The sequence below is a fragment of the mitochondrial genome of Apium graveolens, assembly GCF_009905375.1.
Source record: "Apium graveolens strain L.+W99A mitochondrion, complete genome".
Lineage (NCBI taxonomy): Eukaryota > Viridiplantae > Streptophyta > Magnoliopsida > Apiales > Apiaceae > Apium > Apium graveolens.
This window is the reverse complement of record NC_058313.1, coordinates 169,265-193,622: the sequence shown is the minus strand read 5'-3', so window position 1 is coordinate 193,622 and position 24,358 is coordinate 169,265. Positions and strand designations below refer to the sequence as shown.

The window sequence follows — 24,358 nt, the reverse complement described above, 5'->3', positions numbered from 1 at the left end:
TAAGCTAGACACATGTTGTATACTGCCCATATATCTTATCATTTTACATATTTTCCATAACTTGGTGGATATCCACCGGATCCGGAGTAATCGTTAATACACCAGTAGTAATTAATACGGCAATTATGATACCTAATCCAACGTTACGTAGCACATTACCACTTATTTCCTGTGGGATATTTACATCATCCAATGGGGGTAGATAATAGGCAGTTTTAATTGCCTCTGCTGATAAACTATCATTCTTAACGCTAATTATAGCAGAACGGATATTGGGTGCTAGGGTCTCTACATTGTTGAATGGGTCATATGAAACAATAGGATTAAATAAATCTATAGGTACTATACCATCCGTACATGGATAATATCCATAACAAACTGTGAAAGCAACTCCCGTAGTTGTTAGTATTAACATACGGCAAAAGGTCCCATTTAACAAGGTTACTACCTCTATTAGATTTTTGTAATAATTAGGGTCAATTGCACTCTTGATACCATCTTTATGGGTAAAGGTACACAAATCTCGTATAGAGGAACTGTTTTTACTTATTTCTATACCAAGCGAATCTCTCAAGTGTTTGAGATGCTCAAAACTTTTTGGTATTAATATATTATTCTTGAGAAATTGTCTTTGACCAGGTTTAAAACGAAACATTAATCCCATAAAGACTTTCTTTTTTAGGTTTAATAACTCATATGTGTCTATGCAAGCAGGCAAACCCCGAGGTACCTTAAATAGAAAACTATGAGATAGATCCACTGTCTTTCTGAACTCGGTAGATAGAGGATTTTGAATAATCTCACTCGAAACATATGACATAAGTGAACTTATACTAGAATAAGGAAGAAAAAATTGTCTTACCATACCAGGTACGCGATGACACACTAGTTGTGAGGACAAAGATGAAGATGAATAAAATGAATAACGACTCAGAAAAACATGATGACACGAAGATGAAAATGGATCAAATATCTCGCTGGCCGAGGCCGAGCATCTTGGAGAAGGTATCCCCCCTTCGCTTGGTCTGTTAGAACCAGAGGTCGAGCATGAAGATGAGGATGCACGGTTATTGTCAACCAGATCACCGTCATCATCAACCAGAGATAGTGTCTCCAACCTCTCAGTAACTTTAGATACATCCAAAGCATTTTTCAATTTGGAAAGAGAAAAAGCAGGTGATGCTCTCATATAACGAAATGATATATAGCAATGGATTGGTACTATGCGGGATGTGGTAACAATAGAACATTTGAGAACATACATATTAGAACGTATACTTGGTATCATTGGTATCATAGAAAATTTGCTTTTGAACCAGAGTGAAACCCTGGATTTTGCATAGTAAACCGGCACGTTGGTGTACTATGAGGCCGCCACCCTGTGGTCCTGGTATACTAGACTATACTAACCCATATATGCATGGAGAGGTAGGAATCAATCAACTACCTCTATACTTTCTGGGATTGGGCATCCAAACAAGAAGCCTTAAAAGAAGACTCTATATAAGGAAAGGAGAATGTTTTTACTGGTAAAGCTCTTACTTAACTAACCAGTGCCCTGCAACCAATAGTTAAAGTACCCAGTGTCCCACACTCTATAGATGGTAGAACTATATGAAATAATCAAACTCTATTTTGAGTTCTAGCTATAGAGATAGGCCTGATTTACTCTATAAGGGGTCGGGAGGGTAGTCTAATATTTCTAGATAAAGATAAAGAGATAGAAGAAGAACATATCTCTGGCTTGTATTTGCTATTGTGAGAGAACCCTGTACAGGAAGGCTTAAACTCCTTTAGCTTAGAAAGCAGTTGTTCTGGTGTGAGTTAGAAAAGCATAGGGATCGGAGTCCGGCACAAGATTTGCTTTATCCGGCACATCAAGGAGCTTTCTATTAGGGTAGCGGTGTTCTCAGTCGGCGAAGCCTCTTCTGTTCTCAGTCGGCGAAGCCTCACTGCAGTGGTACCACAGTAGTTGCATAAGATAAGTGTTCTAGAAGCTTTCTTTCTTAGGTGTTCTCAGTCGGCGAAGCCTCTTCTGTTCTCAGTCGGCGAAGCCTCTTCAACTCAGTCGAGATACTACGTAACCTCACATCCAACAGTGACGAAAGAGCACATGCAAGAGGTTTCTTTCTTCGATCGTTCTACTGCATAGCAACATCCTACTCGAATCAAATACAATCAAATCGATCTTCCCCACGTTCTAACGTGCCATCAGGTGCAATACGCAAGACTTTCTTGACAAGTCCTATTCTCGAGTACATACATCCTAAAGTATCGATAGACTTTATATAGCCGTTGATTAGATCAAGATCTGCCAGCATATCTTCTATCCCGGAGAAAGCCTGTTCTTGTTCATCGTCTTTAATAAAGATAAAAACAGTATCATAATACCTCTCAAACTCAATACTAGGATACTTTCGAGCAAAGCCAAGATCAAAGCTTTCGGCCAAGAATAGATTGAATAAGACTCTGCATATTTCACCTAGAGTTGGTATACCATAAGGTGATGGTGGATAATACATATCCTTATAGAAGATATTGAGTTCCAATAACTCTGATATGAGTCTATAGACAGACCTATCAAGAAGGATAGGAGACAGCGTCTCTAATAAAAGCCTTTTTTGAATGAAATTCAAGGATTCATCTAATTCAATAGAGTACAACCTTTGAACCCTTCTACCTAGAAGACTTTTATAGAATGACTCGATACTTGATTGATTCAATATTCGGCATTCCTCATTATGCGGTAAGCTACCACAAGAGAGACGATACAAGAAACGTGCTAAACCAGTGTAGACCACTACATCATCATTATGCGGTAAAAGAACCTCTATAGAACCAGGATGCTGTCGACATTTTCGAAACATGATATCAGGGTATGATAATACCAGTTCTTCGACAAAAGACTTTTGAAAAGCATACTCCGGGATAAGAAGATATCTTAGTGGAGATAGATGGTATTCATCCGATGCTATTTGTCGTAGAATTGATTCGAATTGATCAAGAGGCATAGACCATCTTGTAGTTGTAGTTAAATCGTTATAAACAAAGAGAATATCTTCCAATAGCTGTTCACGTCTACATAAAGACGAGTTAAAGCGCTTTAGAATACAATCTTCAAGGTTGTTGTTTTGAGAACGTAAGACGTTAGACACACTAAGTGAATGAAGTACAATGCCCATTTTGATCCTTCTATACATTGTTCATTACATTACTCATATCTACTACACCTGTAGTAATTAAGAAGGCAATCATTATGCCTAAACATACATTCCGAAGAACCACACCACTAGCCGGGATATTCATCCCAGAAAACGGGGGAACATTCGCAAATGATGATTTGATCTTCTCAGATATATCCTTTTGAGCTGTAAACTCAACACAATTGTAGGAGGGATCCAAAAGGTCCATATTGTTGATAGGATCATATGAGACGATAGGTGTAAAGAGCTCCATAGGAACTTGACCATCAATACATGGGAAAAATTTATACCACACTGTGCAACCAATCCCCGAACAGGTTAATATTAAAAAACGTCCAAAGGTACCATTAAAGAGGGTTATAACCTCCACTAAGTTTTTATAGTAATTCAAATCTAAGACACTTCTCATTCCATCCTGGCGACTAAACGAACACAACTCCCGTGCCGATAACATCTTCTTACTCATGGATAAATGAAGCGAATTCATCCAGCAAGTGTAACTCATCTTCATCAACCTAGATGGAAATCGAGCATCATGCATGATAAACTCTGATTGGCCTGGATTAAAACGATATCCTAAACCCATAAAGGTTGTTCTTTTACTTTCGAATAGACAGTCTATCAAACCATGAGGAAAAGTCAACACAGGAGGATTTACTTTGAAGTGCGCTTCAGAACGAATATTATTCATGTAATTACAGACATACGACATATGGGAACCCAGAACACTCTTAGGCATTATCTGAGTTCTATTTCGATTAATCGTAATATTACGAGGAATACGACGTGAGACAACATTGGAGGATGATGATTCATCAGATGGTTGATCATTACCCAGAGAGAGGTGTGCAACCTTATCGGGTAATCTAGCTACACCCGATGTCAGAATATTTTTCTTGAGAAAAGCTATCGTAGATCTCATATTCCGACTGGTGGTATAACGATATAGCAAAACAGAGACTGAAGGAGTAACATTAGATCCAGAATCAACAGACATATATGAACAGAACATATGATTTGGTCAGATTAAAAGCCAGAGTATAAGCCTTGGATTTTAGCATAGTAACACCGGCACGTTGGTGTACTATGAGGCCGCCACCGCTGTGACCGTGGTGTACTAGACTACCCATATATGCAGGGAGAGGCTGGATCGCTCGACAGCCTCTGATACTTTCCGGGATTGGGCATCCATAAATTAGCCCTGTGAGAGGGTCCCCTGTAGATGGATTGGAATGTTTTAAACATGAAGTGCCTAACTCAGCTCCATGCTGCCCTACGACCGCTAGTTCTAGTAGCCAGCGTCCACACTCTATAGATGATAGAACCCTGGATAGAATTCACTATAGAGATAGGCCAGTCTTATCTCTATAAGGGGTATAAGGGTGATATATGTATTTTTCTTTGTAGATAGATACAAGGATTCGATGATATCGGAGGACCAGTTTCACGAAAGAAAAGCGTTTTATAGTTCTGTGTGACAGTGTTCTTTATACTTTTTTAAAACAACGGTTCAACGCTCATTGACAGGGTTCAAAGAAAGGGTGGGAAAGTCAGGAAGAAACAGATGTAGAAATAGAAACATCTTCCGAAACGAAGGGGACTAAACAGGAACAAGAGGGATCCACCGAAGAAGTAAGGAAATGAGTGGCAACATCTCGATCCTAGAAAGCAAAACTTTCGCCCGCTCAGCACGTACTTCACCACACCTCTTGGCTTACGGGCAATCTACCTTTCAGTTACTTTGTACGAGACGGCAGCGGCTGGCTTACTTTCCTCTGCTCTTACTCCCGCGCTCGGGAAAAAAGGAGCTACTGACACTGACTACTCTCTGCTATCTTTTACATTACGCCATTAAGGAAGCAAACTCTTAGTATCGGATTGAGAGCTGTGGTTCGGGATCTCCTGCTACAAAAACTACTTCAGTCTAATGCGCCTACCCTGGGTCACGAGCTGCCTTAAGGCATGCCCTTACCCCTAATCCTAAGCCCTTACTCCACCACGAACAGCGGAGCAAGCTCTCACTGGAAGGATCGGAACACACAACAGTAGCCCAGGCTTAGGGCGCATGATCTCATTGCAGGGCTTGGCCGCTCATGCTCATCTCGATAAGAAGACTAGACTCCGCTGGGGTGATAGCTATCTTAGGTTTAAGTTGTGTGCTTTCAGCAAGTAGGCGACGCGAATCTATGCTTTCTATGTTCAATCGGATACCAATTTAATTGCTTGGATGCGTTTGAAAGCCTCGAGATTACTTGCAGAAAAAAGCTTTCTAGGGTTGTCTTGTGTCTCCGTAGCAAATGGTCCATTTTTTGATGGGCGAACGACGGGAATTGAACCCGCGCATGGTGGATTCACAATCCACTGCCTTGATCCACTTGGCTACATCCGCCCCTACCCCCGCACAGGTTTAAGTCTTTATCTACGATCAGATCCTTTCTGAACTCCCGCTATCAAAGATAAGCTTTTTCCTATACTATAGTTGCAAGTCTATTGTTGTGTTTCGGAATTAGGGGAAACAAAGCTTCAACAAGTAGAAGCTTCTTGGCAAAGCTTCAAAGAGGTTGGGCTGTTCACTTCATTGATTTGACTTCACTTTACTTAAGATTAAAGAGAGGGGCCGGGCGGGCAGTGAAGGCTCATTTAGTAGACAGCGAGCAAGCAGCAAGCACCTACTCCGATCAAAATGAAAAGCAGCAAGCGGAACTTGAAGAAGCGAGCCTCTATCAGAGAAAGCCGTTGCTCTAATGCCTCGTTACGTCGTATACTTCACTCGCTCGTTAGCGCCCTTTCTTCAGCTGGCTTCGCCCTATCTATTCATCTCTTTTTTCAAATGGATATTTAGGGATCTCTCTTGTTCATAGATCTTGAAACCAGAGAAATATCCATTTCTCAATAGATCTTTCTATCGATAGAAAGATATAGATCTCTATATGGATATATCCCCATATCTAAATATGGAAGAACCCACACTGAAAGGGTGTAACCAACGGAAGGTTCTCACCCTGTCCACGACATTGTTCTCCGACGATGTCCCCTGGGCGAAAGGTAGTTTGTAGAGGAGCGGCTGTGAAACGGCGATTCCCCCCTTTCCATTGAAGTAGGGAGGGCCTCCTTCCCCACCATTCCGGCCTATTATTGATAGGGATTTTACCGATGCTGAAGGTAGCTTGCTTACCAAGCCACCCAGCTAGTCGCTAGAAAGAAGCGCGAAGCTGTCTACGAAGCTTTGCTTCTCCCCCTGTAGTCGTAATACTCGGCTCGTCGCTACTTTGATTCAAAACAAAAGGTAACCGGGGGTTCCCGACTTTATCCGGTTTCCGCAACCGTCACCATTTGTCATTCCGATTACTTCATCCATAAACCTTATTTTATTAAAAAAAAAGAGCGGTACGCTCTAAAAAAAGTAAAGGATAAGCTTGCATTCTAGAAGCGGTAGCTTCCCGCCTCCTTCATTCCTACTGCCTCCTTCGGCGAGAAGTTCCCTTCCCTTTTTTAAAATGCCTGATTGGTCTGCTCAGCAAGCGTACAAAGTGGACCGCAGTTTGGCTGACCCTCTTCTTCTCATTCGGGTTGGGTTGACCCAGAAGTACAGTAAAAAGGAATGGAACCACTGGAGAGTCGTCTGAAGTTCACACACACTTTGGGCAAAGACGACTGACTTTGGAAGCGGAACACGAACCTATTTCCGCTATTCCGGGTTCTTATTGAGCGTAGCGAAATCATATGATAAAGTCAGTGAAGTTTCTATGGTGTTCTGCCTTTGCGTAGTCTCGGTCCACAGTGGAAGGCTCCGCACCTGAGCCTCGTTAGACTCAGCGGAAGTGTAAGGCGTAAGTGAAGAGAATAGAAGAGATGAAGTCCGTCCCTTAGCCTAGTCTATATCCACAGCTGACGCAACTCCGTACCGACGTCTCACTACTACTTAATTTTAATTAATTATTAATTAACGGCAAAACTATTTCATAACCTGAGCTTTCCTTAACCAGCTGACCTTACTTCGTAACCTTAGCCCCTTTCTTTATAGTTCGACTAAGTGACTTCGTAACCTCAACGTACTTTTTTCTTACTGTAGCATAGGCCTTCGCCACTTCAAACGGGCGCTTCGCCCCCCCCCTGTTTTTTATTAGAAAGAGCGGGGCCTTAATTATTCAGGGGGGATGAAAAAAAGGATCCGCGGGCTTTATGATCGGAGAAAGAGAGGGGGCGTGGTTGGTGTGTCACTGGGTCGGTGGGGGAACCCGTAGGAAGGGGGGACGACCCGCCGAATTCACATCAGAAATCGCCAACATGAACACAAACGAAATCTTTAATTGCGTATAGAAACAAAACGAACCACTTCTATTCTCGGAGCTGAGAGAATGGCTTTTTGGTCCCTTTCGTCCAGTGGTTAGGACATCGTCTTTTCATGTCGAAGACACGGGTTCGATTCCCGTAAGGGATAGGTACTCATTCCCGGCCGCTTTCAGTTAGTGTTCATTGCTGAGTGATCGCCCGCTATCTGGCTTGAAAGGGTGGTCCGGAAGCTTCCTCTCTCCCAGCAAGCAAGACGAGATCACCACTTCTCTCAGTAATGGACTTCCTTGAATTATTCCTTAGCCTTAGATGTCCTTTCATAGATTCTCGAACCTCCGACAGACAGAATCTCCATGCATGCGTTCTTTCTCTCCTCCCCTCGGCCATACATCTCTTTTGTTACCCCCTTTTTCCTTTTTTGTTAGGCATTGAACCCCACCTTAGGTGCTGAGTGCTGTCCTCCCCTCCCTAAGACCTAAAAAGAGTTCCGTCTATGGAGCCTAAAGCTTCAACCATGGCAGTAAGTAGTAAGCTGGCACCTAGTCTCTCGCCCAGCCTTCGCCTTCTTCAGTGGCCAAGTTGAAGCGTTCAACGGTTCTTCGGCCTACCACCTCAAGGTTGAGCTTGTTCAATTGAAGCTAATGCTATGCTGCTGCCCTTCCCTTGTTCAAGATAAAGCGAGGACTTTCTTTTAGCTACCGGACCAAACAAAAGAAAGAGATTAGCCTCTTGATACTTTAGGGACCTATCTTTACTGGGTTTTTCGACATGAGGGACTGGAGAAAGAGAAAAAGAGCACGAGATAGATGAGATTGACTAGTTGGCTATCGGCAACTTACTGGCTCATCACTCCTCTCTGCTACCTCATGTTACCGGATGCCTAGCTCTAGAGATATCCTGATCTTACTACCAAAGGACTTAACAGACCGGCTCTTTTCCTACTTATTTTCTTTATCATTCTTTTTTAGAAAAAAAAAAGAAATCGCCTTTCTTTGATCTAATCTATTAGTGCGTTCTTTTATCTTAGCGTTAGTTGGTATGCTTCTCAGAGTACAATCTTTTTCGATCTTAGAGGGACTAGGGGCAGCTTCTGCTATCTTTTCTTCCATTTTTAGTAAAGAATTCCATGCTCCTACAGTTGAACCAATAAGGAGATGCAGCTGGTGAAATGGATCAAAGAAGAACGGGAGGCCTCCTCTCCAAGCTCTGCTCCGATCCGATCTACCACGGCTCCTTTTATACTAGGGCTTAACGGCGCCTAGCCTATGGAGCGTCAACCCGATCCTAGGGGTTGACCAGTTCTTCTCTTTTAACTAAGACCCTTTTTATTGTTATTGAAATATTGAAAGAAAAGTGCGCCAGAAGGAGCTCCGGAGCCTGAGGTTTTATCGACTTCTTTATTCTATTGTGGCAGAGAGTTTTAGAAGATTCTCCATCTTAGCAAGGATTGTCCTCATTATCCAGGACAGCTTAACCAAGGAGTTCTGTGTAGGAGCATACCTGTGTAAGGCGGAGAACTGTTGTTCATTGGAGCGCCGGAGTGCGGGGGTTGTTAACCGAAGTTTGGGTGATCGCCTTCGCTGCCTTGTTGGTAATCATATTGCTAACTGGTACCAAGTCCTTCCTATGGCGGAATTCGCTTATAATAGTTCAGTAAGTCGAACTACAGGTCGCAGCCCCTGTTCCCTTTCCAGATTTTGACCTCTTTCTGAAGGAAGAAGGGACAGCCCTAACACTTTCCTTCAGATGGAGGAACAACATACTTATATCGAGAAGGCAGACCACATTTCAGATTTATGGGGCTTTCTTATCTGGCAAGATCTGGATTTTATCACATCTGTACTATGTTCTGTAAGGCAGTGAGTCGTTATTCTTATGTGTCTGTTGTTCGTCCTTCACGCACAGTTCCGGTATATTGCTATATGAACCTGCTGATGTATTGTAGCCTGCTACAAATTTATTTTTGGTACCGGCATGCCGATAATTGCTTTGGCTTTTGCAGGTCGACTTCGATTTATCTTCTGCTGACAATGAACCCGAGTAGCTTACCTGACGAAGCACCAAACCTCCTCCCGGCTTTCTACGCTTTTGCGGATGAAGACGAAAAGAAAGAGAATAGCAGGCAGTGCACCTTTGCCTTCGGTCAGCATACTCCAAGGTGAGTAACAAATAGTCATTCCCAACCTCCACTGTTATAGCTTTGAAGCCTATAGCTCTAGTACCAGTACCAGACCGGTTTTCTAAGCGGGATATTTTGAGTAGAATGGCCCTACAGAGCCTATTTTGCTGGGCGCGGAAGTAGGGGTTGTTGCACAGTTCTTGTGATTGCGCTTCCCCCCATGATGGGATTTCCCTGGCTAGTCTAGATGTTCCTGCCCTTTCGATTGCGGATTCGAGAACAACCGATGCCATACTTCCACTAATTCCGTCTATTCGACACCGGCACAGGCTAAAAAAGGAACCTAATGCCTCAGATGTCAAAGAAATGGATGCTTCCTGCTTTCAGTAAAGTGAGGCACTACAGGTATTGGATTCCGCTTGAACTAATGAACCAGGAGTTGTTCCCAGTGAAAAGGAATTTAAAGAATTGAACTAAAGAAGCAGAATCAATAGGGGGCCATCCCCATACCATAGGAAGTTGCTTCTTGGAATGCCGTCGTTCAAGCACAGGCTGACCACTGATTCAATCTTCAAACCAAAAGCCAGATCTTGCTACTATAAAGCCGAAGGAGCACACAAAGCAAATGAAGGGACTCACCAAGCAACAACTACGTTGTTTGTGTAGGCGGAATCGAGTTTCAAATCATAAGATGACGAAGTGACTGCACCAACGAATCAAGCTGAACACATCTTTGATCCAGTCTACGAACTGAAAGCTAAATCTTGCAAAACAAGCACGCAACGCCCGGATCTGCAAGAATGGCTATGTAGGTAAGGGAATCAGCGCTATGATCGCTTTGAGTTCTGCTCGAAGTTTGTATGCTTACGTACGACTTGCTATTCGGCTGTAGATCGGGTTCTGGGGTCTTCCCTCGAACTCCCCGAGTGGTATTTCGTAATGTAAAGCTAGTCTAAAGTAAATGGCTATTTAGAAGCTGGAAAGTATGATATTCCAATGTGGATGAGCCAAAGAAGGGTGCTCGGCTAAAAGCTTCAAAGAAAGAAGCTCGGCTAAGCAGCAGAGGGGGTTCCAACATCAGAAAGAGAATCAGAATCTAGTTCGGAATCAGAAATGGGGTAACCCTCAACCGGGGAATCACCTGAGATATAATCACCTCGATCGACTAAGACAGAAGAAAGAGGGCTTCTTGCTTTAACCAGTCCTGGAAAGACTAGACGGATAGTAGGGTAAGACTGGGTAACTCATAACGAGTAGCCAGGGCATTTTATAACTAGTGAGGAAAGATCGAATATTGGCTTCGGAAACGAGCTTGCTCGCTCAAAAGAATTGGGAGCGGGTTTAATAACAGAGAGAAGCTTTACAAAGTGGGTAGGTTCCTAGCTCAACAGAGGAAGGATCAAAAACATAAGATATAGTTCCCAAGGCTTTACTTAAAGGTTTTTGAGGTACTTACTCAAGTATGGGAGGGAAGATGACTCTATACAAACTAAGACGGAGAGGGGATACCCCCCCAATACCCCAGGGAGGGGGGAAGACGTTAAGTTGCCAGTTTCGATCGAAGGAATAGGGGACAGGGTGCTCGACCAACTAATCAGTATTGGGGAGAACTAAGATAGCTATTCACTAAAGGTAGATTACTTTCAAGCTACTCGGCTAACTAGGGTCGGAGTGGAATGAAGACTCTCCTCTCGGAGTTTCACTGTGAACTGACTTACCCCTGAACTTCTTTCTTTCCCTCACATTTACCTCACATCAAGGAGAGCATTCTTCAAGACATTTGAGAAGCATCAAGGATTCCTTGTTCTTTGGAAGGGAATCCACTTATCCTCCTGCCGAAGACTGAAGAGTAAACCCTTGCATTCTAAGGATGAACAAGGTTAGTAATAGGCTCGACTGCAAGGAGAGAAGGAAGCAGCTTGACTTGAACGACTATCAGGGCACCTACTGAACTAGATGCAACTCAAAAGAAAGGCTGCACATAAAAAGAAAAGGGGAGATGGTGTCCCAGGTAATGACATGGATATGGTAAGTCAGAATGGCCAGGATGGTAAGGCGCGGCATTCCCCCACACCTAGTGGGGGAATTTGCTCGCTAAAATAACTGTAGCTGCTCTCCCGTACCGACTGCTTATCCATCATCTTTTATGAGTGAAACAACGAGCTCTATGACTATTTGTATTGTATTTTAGCCGAAGGCCTTTTGACTGTTATAGTCTCTCGCCTGGACTCTTCTCACGAATTGGATTCGAACCAATATGCTCCTTTCGGCGCGACTTCTCCGTTTAGTCGATCGTGAGTGGGTCTGTCGTCCTCCTCATTATAGTCCTCCTAGAATCAATAGCATTTCGTCGGAATACATCCTGTCTTTTCACCTTAGTAGTCCTATGCATAGTCAGTACTATAGCCCCAATCATGGCTACTAATAAAATCAGACTAGGAACCAAAAACCAGACGGAATAGTAAGTATAAAGTAAATTGCCCAATGTTTCCAAATTAGTCCAACTTCGTACCTTTCCGGCATAAACCATATATCTCAGAGAGGTCGTATTTCTTTGGGTTGGTAGTAATGGAATGCTTTCATTATCTAAAATGAAGAACATTTCCCACCAAAAGATCAGTCCAATAATACCACTCACTGGTAAATAGCGCAATACTTCTTCGTGAATCTCCGCTATTTGAATATGGAACATCATAACAACGAATAGGAATGAAACGGCTATAGCTCCTATATAAACTACTGGGAAGATCATAGCGAAAAAGTCGAGACCTAACAAAAGAAGTAAACCTGAAGTGTTGCGAAAGACTGGGATGGAAAACGAAACGGAATGTACCGGATTTTTAGCACGTACAACCATCAAAGCAGAGACCAAAGCAAGGCTCGACAAAACTGAAAGTATCATAGTACGTCGTCCTTCCCTGAAATGGAACTTTCACGCTGGAGCATGAAAGTCGATCTATTACGACCAGCGCGGTTGTTCGTATTTCATTTGATTCTTCCAGGCCAAGTCCTTCAAGCACTCACTCAGTTACTTACGAATTCTCAACAAAGACCCCCACCCAAAAACCGAAGCTTCTTTGGCAAGCAAGTAGACCTTTCTCTGAGCCGGGGTAGCAAAGCTCTTCGTATCATTGGCAGGTCTCATAGGCTATCCGTTTATCTTTCAGAAGAGCGCCTATATTTGAGCTAAGTACATTATACTTGTACTTATACTCTGAAGGCGCCTCGTCTAAGAAAGAGAGGTCATCTCTTAGAATTTGATGAAATTGTTTCAGGTTGGTAAGACCATGATCGGGATTCTCTAAGCCGTAGTCTAAGAAAACTTCTTTTCTGAAATTGAAGGCATCATAGGGTTTTTCTAGGTTCAGGGGCGAATCGCTAAAGGTCGAAGTCAACGGCATTTGAAAATCAGACTGAACCCGCCCATCTCATCTGGAAGAAAGAGTTGATACTGGGTCAACTATGGCAGTGACTGAGGGGGACTTGTTCTGTGATAAACAAATGACTCCAAACAAGAACCTCAGGGCGGCCAATCCTAAGATAAGAAAAAGGGGTGAACCTGAGAAGAGCAGTAAGAGTAAGCGTTCAGGTGCTGGTGCTATGACCTTAATTAAAGTTAAAGTAAAGGTGGAAGATCCTCTCCTGGTTCTAACCACCCTGAATGAAGAGTGGGCGAACAAAATGCAGAACATATCAGAAATGTTTAATTATAAGAAAGAGGGGGGAGGGGGAACAAGCTCTTCGAAACGGATACCTATCTCTTTGAATCAAACCTTTACAGGATGCTCGCTTCCATTTAGTGCCATGTTTTGTTACCTGACCACTGTTCTTCTGACCTCAAAGGAAAAGAAGCATACTTGAAGGGCCCATAGAGAATAGCCCCTACGGACACCATCTATCAATCGTTCCATCTCTGTTTTCCCCAAAAGGAAGAATCTTTCTTTTCCATTTTCTATAGATCGGCATTATGTACTATACTACAGTAAGATAGAAAGCTGGCCGAAGACCCTTTTCTTGTAGGAGCTGCATGGATGACTGGAAAGCGGTAAGGTAAAGAAGACCTTTGCCACCTGAGAGCCCGCGATTAGATTCTTTTATTTAGAGTAGGATTCCCGATTCAACTCCGAAAAAGATGCGACTTCCCATCCTGGGCTTTATCCGCTCGCTGAGCACAACAGAATACAGAGGAATGCATTTATTTCATTGAAAATTGGAATTCAAGATAGCCTTGCTGCAGCCGGAGGCCTTTTACTAAAACGAGAAAAGAAAGACCAAGGGGCGTAAAGCCAAGCCTCGGCTAAGACCTCGGGATGAGATATTCTGAGGTTTAGTGAGGGGATATTCTTTTGCCAGGAGATATGTACAAGCAGTTGATCTACCTGACTCCGCGATCCCTGAGGGGAGGTTGAGCAAAGCCTAATGATCCGAACCCTTTTACAAAAGCGGAAGGATCAATCAGTGAACTAGAGAGTGGAGTATGAAAGCGATGTCTTAAGAAGCCTTCTGTCTAGCTCTGCACACCAGAAAGAGGTGGCTGCTTTATTAAATAAATAAAATCTTTAGTTATCAGTTAAGATCTAGTAAGATAAGGGGAATTGCTTTAACCAGTCCCGCAAGTCAGGAAGACTCTGGCTTAGCCCATTCACTCCTAAACTATAGAAAGTTGGACATTCGATCACAGAATCCATTGACAGCTGCCCAATACGTGTTTATCAACCACCCGTGCACGCGGGGGCTCTCCATTTAGGTAGCTTCCCGGATCTCCCGCAATAAGCGCAAGTGGTTCCGCCGAACAAAGTTGTAGTTGGTTCGTTTTCGTATGATGATTGCTCGCGAACCTACCCTCACGGCTCGTTCCTTCGGAACCTCTGTGTCTTTACCAACTCGGTCCACCCGGTGAACGCTCACGACTAAGCGAGACTCAGATGCTGTCTCATTCGCTGTCTCGCAGTAAATTTTTATTTTTCCGATATTAAAGCGCCATGGCCACAACTATTATATAAGGCAAGGCTTGGAAGAAAGCTCCCCCCGCCTATCGGCGAGAGCTGGGCTTGACTTGGTTAGTAGTGCCCGCCTATTCTGTCTCGCCGCCGATCCATGAATTCTTCAGAGCGGGCCGTCAGGCCGGGCGTACGAGGACCGTCGAAGAGGTGCCTCAACGCGCCGCAGCCACTACTTTGACTCCTTTTATGCAATTATGAACTCCACGGAACCTTTTCGATTCCAACGCAACTTATCCTTTTGTAGCTGACGTAACAAACTATGCGAGCCCCCCAGCGAAGCCAACAGAAATCCGATCCGAATAAAAAAAATAAAAGGAAGTTTCATTATGGTAGTATACCAGCCACCTGTTCTGGAACTTCCAGTTCCAATCGGAGCATATAGATCCGTAAATAGATTTGTATGTATAGCCACTTCAGTCGTGTTCGTCGTTTCTCGAAAGTATCTTTTTTCTGGGAACATGGTCAACCATAAATTCTTATGTTCTCGATTCTTCATCCACCGATGCAGAAAATGCTCCAGTTTTCCATTCTCATATGAGGCCGGAAAGTTTATTGGCAACAGGTCGGCACGAAGTGATTCATCATGCTCAAACCTGAGCCGATCGTTCGTTAGGGACGGTGTATAGATCATCAAATTCCCACAAATGGAATGAGAAGTGGGTCCATGTAAATGATCGAGACCTCGCAAACAACAACGCTCCTTTCCCATATGGAGTTCGGAACCCAAAGGCAATCGTTGAGTGAACTGTATCTTCTTTGTGTTAGTTGACCTAAGCCGCACCCTTACTGCTGGGGTGGGGCTCGGCCTCCGAACCGTACGTGGGACGAGTTTCTGCCTCATACAGCTCGGGCCGAAGACCGGGGGAAGTTTAGGAGAGATGGGGAGACCCAGCAGCTGCCAGTCGGGGCGGACACCAGACCGCCCACTTTCTCTCGCCCTAAATGGAATGGCTCTCTTAGTTACGCTGCGCCCCGCCCCGAGTCCCCACGTCCGCTTTTCTCCGCCCGCAACCCAGGAAGTTGGCAAAGCCAACATTAGGGCCGTCCCTTTCATTCTATGCTGACCCCGGCCCGGGCTGGCTTTTTGGGAAGCCCGTTCCCACCGCGCTCACGGCCCGGCTGGCCTGCCAGCGGTAGTGGGAATTATCCCGTTCCCTGGTCAAAGACTTGGTTGGATGCGGGATCTACTCCACGAGGAGCGGTACGGACGTAGATGATATCATCACGACCTCTCTTTTCGTACCGCTAGGGATGCTTAACGCCATTTCGCCAACTGGCGTTACCTGCGCTTTCGTGTCTCTCAGTGTGGTCAGCACTGGGTGTTTCCGAGCAGCGAAGCTTACACCCATTCGCATTAGTTCATCCAAAGTTCCTTACCCTTATGCACGAATTCTTGAATAAGCCATCTTCCTATCAAGGTTAAGGAGTCAACTGAGCATCTCAGCGGCGGGATTGAATACCCGGATCGAATCAGAGTTCACGCCGCCCGCCCTGAACAAATAGGAGGCGTGGGCCACAGGTCGCACATACGCCGCCGGGTCGCACGACAGAAGAACACCCAACATACAGATGCACACTCCTCCATGTGAAATATTCATCTTCATTGGAGCTTTTTTGTAGTAGTCATGACCAACAGCCATCAGCTGCCGGCTCGTTGGTAAGGTGAGAGCTTCCAGCCCGATTTCTGGTTGCGCACCCCCCACACAAGCACCGCCCGACGAGGGGGGGACGGGGAAAGCTACAGGCCCAAAACCTTCGACCCTTCCTTCTAAATGGGGGTGCCCGGGGCACCTCATCTTGTCATTTCGTCGTTGCTGATTCCCGTTAGGCCGAAGTGTTTGGTGTTTCCTTCTCCGCGCCCGCTCACGCTTCGCTGACCTATCGCGTGGTAAAGAGAAGAAAGTACGAAAGAATAGTAAACGGAGCACACCGCAGAAAGATTCTAAATAGGAGAAGTCCCCTTTGGATTCGAGAAGAAGGAAATGAAAAACGGGAACGAAACGAAATAAGGCGTTTCTAGCTCTAGTTTCGGACGAGCTTCTCCCAATTATGTCTGGTAATAGAATAGGGCGGCTTGCTCTGACCAAGACTCCACTTTTTGCTCCGTCCGTGGAGCGTATGAATTTCTTGGAATGTAGATAGACCAAAAGAGGGAATGAAGGGATAGGAATAGGAATTATAGTACCATTGGAAGAAGGGGCACCTGTGGGAACATCTCTACTGACGAACCATTTCAATAGTACGGGTGCTGCCGTGCCACGAGGCACGACCGTGGAAGTAATGAAAAAGAAAAAGTTATGTAGTTGGACCATCTGTTCTATCCGTTCGAGTTTTGCTTCTCTAGAGAAGATGAGAAGCTAAAAATGAAAGTGTTCGCAACACATACCGAAAGGGTACTAATTAAGCCGACCATTAATGACTAACACCAGGAGCGGTTTGATCAAAATGACTAAGTTTAATGACTTTACCAGTCACTCGCTCTCGTATTAGAAGATTCTCTCACCCTGTGGTCGACATTCCATTCCCCTTAGTCGTAGGTGTTCGTTCTATTTTTATTTGAATGGGCCGGGTCTCCCGAACGATCATAGTACGGCCGCTCATCTAATATCAAATCAATGGGTAGATCTCCCTTCCCCCTACCATAGCCGGAAGGGGTAGCGTATCCACAGAAGAGGGAGTACAAGCCCTTACCTGCCGTTCGATTGATTGTTCTAAAGTTGAAGTCCTTTTGTTAAGTCGAATTGAAAGGTAGGTTTTGTCAGTGATTAAATGGAAAGGGGGAGCGGTTCGGGCCTACTCTTGTTAAAAGCCAAAACAAAAGTAAAATATCGGCATGTAATTGAGAAAGATGGGATTCGGTCAACAAACAAAGGAAATTCAAAAACTCCCTTCTTTCTGTCGAACTAAACTCCGAGAAAAGAGTAGTATGAAGCAGGAAAGTCTGCCTTTCGAAACGACGTAAGAGAAGATGATATGCTTTCGGCAAGAAGGAAACTAAAAGGGACTCCGTAACCTTCATTCAAACGGCTGCTAAATAAACATATAGCACGGCTTATTCCCCGGTTGAACCTAACCTAATAGGAGCAGAAGATTAGCTATAAGCTAAGTATATGGCTACCTTAGCGTAGAACACTAAACTACCTCCGGTCGAGCAACTTAGCCCATCGTCTATAGGATATACTTCTCCCTTCGTCCCCCCCTCGCAATAACTAGATCTCTGGGGTTTGCCCTGTTTCTACTCTCTATAGTCTGAGTGACTCGCCTATGGGGTAGACTTTCTTTCAGAACCTCGCCTGGAATAAGATCCGTACCGGCGGTTTCACCCGTGATCCGTAACTCTATGCCATGAGCATCCCTCTCCCCGCAGGTCGAGAGACTCTGTAACCTCTACTTTCATGATGTAGCTACACGCCCTTCTTCCTTTATTTCTTTGGAGTGAAAGCAGCTGGCTTGAAAGAGCTAAAGCTGCTTCTCTTGATGGTGTGGGGGATTACACCCCTCATGAATCTGCCTTATAAGATAAGCCCAATTTTTCCCTTTCATTGACTGCTTTTGCCCTATCATCTGTGAATCCAGCGGTTGTGCTAGGCTTCTGACACTCACTCGCAAGGTTTCGTTGCTTTCGATTGAAGCCGAAGACGAGGATTTTTCTTCACGAGATCTTAGTTTTTCATGCTAAGGCGTGATACGAAAGCATAGACTTGGTTTAAGAGCTGTTCAGGCGAACTCCCGCCTAGAAGAAAAGCGAGATAGGGGGAGAGGATAGGAGAGGTTCCGGCTCTACCAAAAGTAGTTTACTTCGAAAGTTTCTCACGAACTGGGTTCATCAAATCCAGCTATTTAGGAGTTTGATTCTATTGGCTTAATCCTAATAAGTGAAGAGAAGCTGAACCAGGCGCAGACGTCCCTGCCTCATCTTTATCAACTAGGGCTGGATTCTCAACATCGGCTTTGTTCTCGGGATCAGAATCTCCGCCGTCTCTCCTTTCAGCATAATAAGTCTCACTTTCTTCAATTGACGGATTGGCATCTGTGTCTTCAGCTCCCGGCGTATTGGGCCTTACTTGATCTGACACCCTTACTATCTATATAGGGCTCGACCGCTAAAGTGGAAGTTCTAGAATTGTTCAGCGCCTCATCCACCTGTTGAACTTGGGATTTGGGATCTGCTGCACGAGTTTCAGCATTCGTATTGGAGTTAAGAAGGCTAAGTGCTTCTGACTTTGTCAATTCTTGAGCTTTCCATTCTACGTTTTGATGAGCTCATTGTTCATCTTTGTCTGTAGCCTCACTTCCTGGATTCCCTCTTAATTAAGTCAGCCCTCCCCGCTTTCTTCTTTGTTCTAGTTTCACTTGCTTGAATCGTTCGGAGTACCCTTTTGGGCACTCACTCACTCTTATTAGAGAGCGTTCGCAACTTCGTCCATAGAAGACTTTCAAGAGCTTTCCCTCTAAGACGGATTTTGTGACTTTGAGGAAGGGAGCGATCTCTGAAAGAGGGAGAAGGCCTTCTGTCAATATCAGGCATACAACTAATCGATTCTTTGGCTATTGAGATCGAACAACCTATGAACAGGTGCTGCCCACATAACCTATCTTCCAGACCAAGAAAGCCAGGTATCAGATCCCTGTAGTTCGAGCCCCTTTTGTTAAACCAGTTCCTGTACTTTTTTGAATGAATTCCAGTCAGTAAAGTAATCTGGTGGAAGGGGCCCGCCACACCACTCCCCCTCCCTTTCTCACGGAAAGCAATCAAAAAATGAAACTAACCATGAGAAAGGCCTGCCTTTCGGTGCGTGAAAGACGTCTTGCTCTTTCACTGCCTTACTTTGGCCTCTCTCTAGCTAATAATGCAATGGGGCCTACCCTTTACTAATACTAATACACTTCCTGGGTTCTAACCGCTCTATCACTCCATACGCACCGACATCGAGGTGCCAAACGACTTCCTTTTACGCCAGCGCCATAATATTCCGATAGCTAGTAGCCCCTATCTTGCGTGTGCCATTAACACGCTTCTCCACATCTTCTGGATTACTAAAGTAATTTAACCTCACAATGGGGTTTTTTCTCACATCTGTGGATACTAAGCGAAGGGAACCGGTAGAGAGTGACTTCTCCATAAGGGTGGCCACAGTGAGATGGAGTGGAGAAGCCGGAGTCCTTATGAAAACGGAGCAAGCAGGGGAAGAGAATGGAATAACATTTGAGGCAGCTTCAAGGTAAGCCCAGACTCTGGAAAGAATGAATTGGAAATGTACCAGAACAGATCTGCAAATAGGGAACTTCGTGTCTCTTGCCATAGAACAGTACTATGTATTTTGTGACAAGTCCTATTCTTGTTCTCAGTCGGCGAAGCCTCGGGCCTCACATCCGGAGTTCTTTCTATTTAATGCTTCCACCTTCCGGCCTACTACTTGGTTTCTCGTTCCTCGCCTTCCTAGCTTTCCTCGGTCTCGGTTTCCTCGACCTTTCACTTTCAACTGAATATTCTCTCCTTCGGTTAGCTATGTTAGAATGAGTTAAGGAAGCGCGTGCACGCGCGAGACTATTCTATTCTACGGACTTGATTGCAGTGTACTCTTTCTTCCTCATCTGAGGAATGGGCCAAGCCGATCCGTTGTTGGCTCAGAAAGTGCATTTGCTAGTTCGAAAGAAGCTGAATCCGGGTGCAAATGGGATTTCAAATGATTCTTCTGTTTCGGAGCATGCTGCGCAGACTCACTTGGTAAATAGCCTTACCTAAAAGAGTCAAGGTGCTCACACATGAAATTCCCTTTTTTCAACAAATATTAAATGTATGTTTTATGCCATACTGGGGCAAAGTCGTCGAGACTATATCCATCACCGGGAAGAAGCGAAGCCAGAATTTAAGTAGGATAAGCCTGAGATATCTAGTACAGTAACAGTGGTCGAATTGCTGCATAGCCTGGTCTATAATACGAATTAGGCAAATCCTAGTTCTCAAGTTAGCTCGGGGAGAAGAGGGTGACAAAGGAAGGATAGGAATATTGATTGAATCACAAACCTCTTCTTTCTATATTATTTATATAGAAGAAGATCCAATCACGAATGCTTTCAGTTCCTGTGATATAAAGTTGCACGAAACAAATGGGCGGCTATTAGTAGAATCTTAAGCCAACAATTCCTTCTTTCCAGGAAAGCCCTTTTTTGGCATCAATGAAACTCTGTGATCTAGGATTAGAAACCTCATTCAGTCTGGGAGATAGTGGAATTTCGTACATACACCTTTATTTAAAAGGTATTAGTAGTCAAGTCAAATCCTCTCTTCATTCTCTGCTTCCTTTCTTTCCTTTCCTAATTCAGCCCTTGGCGAGTTGGTACAAGAGATGGCGCATTTCGCTGAGGAGGAGGCATCCATAGTCTAAGAATCGGGCAAGCCGTCTTTCGTACCCTTGGGATGAGCCAACGCAGACAGTAAGTAAGATAGCTGTAGAGAAAACAGATTCATCTCAGGTCTTGAAGTAAAGGCTGCTAACCCTATTCCTAGTTGGTATCCCGAAGCTTCGTTTAACGACGTATTCTAAGAGCTATCCATCAATATAGATGGAAGAACCAATGTGGCAGAGGAGGTGGTTCCGTTGTCTCAGCCCCCATAGGTAGTCAATTCCTTCAATAAGAAGGAGCTAGCCTATCCTGCCCCTTGTTTGTGATCGTGATCTTGGAATTTAACACTCCGACCTGTAAAATCTTTTACTCAATCAATATCTTAGTCAATCGCCCTTCCTACTTCGATTCCAGCGAAAGTGGTTGGTCAATAGCTTCAAAGTGAGTTAGCAGAAGAGATTGATCCCAACATGTCAAGGAAGGGCAACACTAAAGCATGGGTGTTTTGTATCTGTATCCATTGAGCAAAGACAGGTTGTAATTGGATAGCGGTATCCGAAAACATATCTTGAGGACGCCCCCAAGCGCTCATGGTATCATTATGAATATACAAACCAAAACTGTGAAAGCCTCTAAATATACATGCCCAGTTGAGATGTGATATGATTGCATCGCGATGCCTAAGGACACGATCTAATAGATCATTGTATCGAGTAGTAGGATCATAGTCTCTTACCATAAAAATGGCTGCATGCGCGGCAGCGCCAACTATGAGAAATCCACCAATCCACATGTGATGTGTAAACAATGACAGTTGTGTACCATAGTCAGTAGCTAGATACGGATAAGGGGGCATAGAATACATATGGTGAACTACAATAATGGTTAAGAACCTAACATAGCTAGGTTAAGAGATAATTGAGCATGCCATGATGTTGTTAGGATCTCTCATATAGGCCTTTATGCCCCTGACCCGTAAATGGACCTTTATGAGCCTCTAAAATATCTTTTAGGCCATGACCAATGCCCCAGTTGGTCTTATACATATGACCTGCTATCAGGAAAAGAATTGCAATAGCTAAATGATGGTGTGCGATATCGGTCAGCCATAGACCCCCAGTTACTGGATCTAATCCTCTCCTTGACTTGTATTAGTAGGGCGTTCTTCATCTAAAGGCTCTTCATATCATGAACTTGTCCAAGGCAAACTATTCTTGTTGCGGGAGAAGGTTCTGGTAAGCTAGTCCGGTGCTGGCGTAAGCAGTAACTCCTACCGTTGCTAAAGCTTTCTCTTTATTGAAGGCTTTCACTCCGATTATCGTTATTCGAGCGGTATCACAGAGAATCTTTCCTTTCGTCCTTCTGGCAAGGGTTTGAAGAGGGGCTTGGTAGCTAGGAAAGTCAAGTCAGGGAGGAAGGCGCTGTACTATTGGGCAAGTAGCGGTTGTAGTTTCGGCTTTCTTGTAGCTTGGGGATTTTTGAATGCTACTTTAGGATTCAAAAAAGGCTTCAAGCTCAAGTGCAAGCTGAGTAGCCTTGTTCACCTTTACTGCAAGTCTAAAGAAAAAGAGGGGCAAAGTCCACTCGCTATTAGCTCGCTTAAATATCTCCACTCTCATAGTAAACTGCGCTCGCCCTAGTAAAATCCAGATCTTGTCCCTTTGCTAGAGCGGAAGCCAGAACGAATACCGAGACCCCTTTCTTTCATTCAGCGACTGGGTACGCACTTCTCCATGAAAGATCTTGGTGATCTTCATTTCTTCTTCTTGCTTGGGAATCGAAGCCAAACGTACATCGACTGCTCTAGTCTTGACTCAGACTAAATACACCTTGGATCCGCTTACTCGCACTCATATGCAAGACTCCAAGCCGTGTCCCACACCCCTTGCGTCTGGCTCAAAGCTCTCTGCATACGACGGTGCTCCTCTCTCTGATGCAACAGAATATCGTAGTATTGTTGGCGCCCTTCAGTACCTCCCTCTCACCCGACCTGACATTTGCTATGCCGTCAATCAAGTTTGTCAGTTCATGCACGCTCTCACCACCGTACATCTCCAGGCTGTAGCATCTTACGGTTATCTGAGGGGTTCTCTTGGTGGCCTTGGCCTAACCATCACTCCGGGACCGTTAACCACCTTCTTTGCATTCTCCGATGCCGACTGGGCTGGCTGCCCCGATAGCAGACGGCCCACTACTGGCTTCTGCGTATTCCTCGGAAAAACCTACTGACTTGGGTTTCAAAAAAGTAACCGACTCTTTCCAGGTCTAGTGCCGAAGCAGAGTACAAGGCACTCGCCCCCACTATATAGGCCCGGACTTGCGTACGGTATCACTTGCCTAACAGCTTCCAAAACAAAAGCGGAAGCTTCAATGTTGACGGGCTTATTGTCTCCTTTCTAAAGGGAAAAAGGATAGGTATCACTCCTCGGGCAGTCGCTAACCGTTGCGCCTTCCCTTCCGCTTACACCATTTATTTGTGAATGCTCCGCTTTGCTCTTTGGCGCGCTACTTCCGCTATCAACCAGCTTCGGATTCTCCTTAAGGCACCGTGTTGAGTAGGGATTTGAATAGAAAGTAGATTTTGGGTGTTGCTAAACTCTACTCCGATAACCAGCATGCGATGAGCAAACCGGTAGGAGGTACTAGAATCCGACGATGGGTGGCTCAATCAATCCTCTATTTGGCAAGGGTTAGGGCTCGGTGATTAGCTTTAGCTTCTAGATCAGCATCCGGGAAAAGGAGGATTAGACCGGGCAGTGAGTTTCACAATCCACTCTTTCTATTCGCTCTAGCCAGGCTTGCATTCGCTGCATCAATGAATGTGCTTGCGTACTCCTGCGGGAAGTGGGACTAATCTAATTTCGTTCTTGTCTGAGCTAAGAGAATTCAAAACTGACTGAAAGAGTCAAGCTAAAAGTTGGGTTCCGGAGTGGGGGCTGAAGTCCGAAAAGTACTGAAGGAGTGAAGGCAGTTGTTAACAACTAAGAGATTCTACCACTGGCACTAGACTTCGTTCTTCAACCTACTTATTTAGCCTCTATCGCACAAAAGGGACTCCACAGGTCTTATCCCCGTTACATTAATGCCCAAACGGCTAAGAGAGCTGCAAAATTAGCTACTTCTACTTCAGAAGAACATCAAGCAACCGTGCAGGACACCAAGTGCGAGCGCAGATGAGTTGTGTGGAGGTTAATGAGTTGGATAGAGTCTAATGTGTCCGAATTAGTAGATAAGTGAATGGGGCTTACTGAGTTCCTTCCTAGGCCTTATAGTGGGATATAAGCCCGTAAAAACAGCCGTTGGAACGAAATTAGCAACTTCGGAAGAACATCAAGCAGCGGGGTTGCTTCAGAAGCAAGTAAAGGCTCAAGGCAAGCTCAGGTCACCAGAAA

General features: G+C 44.6%; 11 protein-coding genes and 2 non-coding genes across 13 annotated transcripts; 3 read left to right on the top strand and 10 right to left on the bottom strand.

Annotated features, from left to right (window-relative positions):
• Nucleotides 1-43: 43 nt before the first annotated feature.
• orf417a (hypothetical protein) lies at nt 44-1,297 on the bottom strand. The gene has a single exon. The coding sequence runs from the start codon at nt 1,295-1,297 to the stop codon at nt 44-46; it is 1,254 nt and encodes a 417-aa protein (YP_010185164.1).
• An 871-nt stretch (nt 1,298-2,168) lies between these two features.
• Nucleotides 2,169-3,200, bottom strand: orf343a (hypothetical protein). The gene has a single exon. The coding sequence runs from the start codon at nt 3,198-3,200 to the stop codon at nt 2,169-2,171; it is 1,032 nt and encodes a 343-aa protein (YP_010185163.1).
• Nucleotides 3,193-4,215, bottom strand: orf340a (hypothetical protein). The gene has a single exon. The coding sequence runs from the start codon at nt 4,213-4,215 to the stop codon at nt 3,193-3,195; it is 1,023 nt and encodes a 340-aa protein (YP_010185162.1).
• A 1,303-nt stretch (nt 4,216-5,518) lies between these two features.
• On the bottom strand, nt 5,519-5,592 carry tRNA-His. The gene has a single exon. It is a non-coding gene; the product is annotated as a tRNA-His (tRNA).
• A 1,980-nt stretch (nt 5,593-7,572) lies between these two features.
• tRNA-Glu lies at nt 7,573-7,644 on the top strand. Its single transcript has one exon. It is a non-coding gene; the product is annotated as a tRNA-Glu (tRNA).
• A 1,694-nt stretch (nt 7,645-9,338) lies between these two features.
• Nucleotides 9,339-9,908, bottom strand: orf189a (hypothetical protein). The gene has a single exon. It carries the CDS (start codon nt 9,906-9,908, stop codon nt 9,339-9,341), a length of 570 nt encoding a protein of 189 aa, YP_010185161.1.
• Nucleotides 9,909-11,899: 1,991 nt separating this feature from the next.
• nad6 (NADH dehydrogenase subunit 6) lies at nt 11,900-12,517 on the bottom strand. The gene has a single exon. The coding sequence runs from the start codon at nt 12,515-12,517 to the stop codon at nt 11,900-11,902; it is 618 nt and encodes a 205-aa protein (YP_010185160.1).
• A 560-nt stretch (nt 12,518-13,077) lies between these two features.
• Nucleotides 13,078-13,476, top strand: orf132a (hypothetical protein). The gene has a single exon. The coding sequence runs from the start codon at nt 13,078-13,080 to the stop codon at nt 13,474-13,476; it is 399 nt and encodes a 132-aa protein (YP_010185159.1).
• Nucleotides 13,477-14,802: 1,326 nt separating this feature from the next.
• Nucleotides 14,803-15,672, bottom strand: orf289a (hypothetical protein). Its single transcript has one exon. The coding sequence runs from the start codon at nt 15,670-15,672 to the stop codon at nt 14,803-14,805; it is 870 nt and encodes a 289-aa protein (YP_010185158.1).
• ccmFc (cytochrome c biogenesis FC) lies at nt 14,803-16,930 on the bottom strand. Its single transcript has 2 exons — nt 16,164-16,930; nt 14,803-15,388 (listed from the first exon to the last, which is right to left on the bottom strand). The coding sequence occupies exons 1-2, from the start codon at nt 16,928-16,930 to the stop codon at nt 14,803-14,805; spliced, it is 1,353 nt and encodes a 450-aa protein (YP_010185157.1).
• A 2,640-nt stretch (nt 16,931-19,570) lies between these two features.
• Nucleotides 19,571-19,921, bottom strand: orf116b (hypothetical protein). The gene has a single exon. It carries the CDS (start codon nt 19,919-19,921, stop codon nt 19,571-19,573), a length of 351 nt encoding a protein of 116 aa, YP_010185156.1.
• A 1,481-nt stretch (nt 19,922-21,402) lies between these two features.
• Nucleotides 21,403-21,831, bottom strand: orf142b (hypothetical protein). Its single transcript has one exon. It carries the CDS (start codon nt 21,829-21,831, stop codon nt 21,403-21,405), a length of 429 nt encoding a protein of 142 aa, YP_010185155.1.
• A 989-nt stretch (nt 21,832-22,820) lies between these two features.
• On the top strand, nt 22,821-23,195 carry orf124b (hypothetical protein). The gene has a single exon. It carries the CDS (start codon nt 22,821-22,823, stop codon nt 23,193-23,195), a length of 375 nt encoding a protein of 124 aa, YP_010185154.1.
• Nucleotides 23,196-24,358: the final 1,163 nt, after the last annotated feature.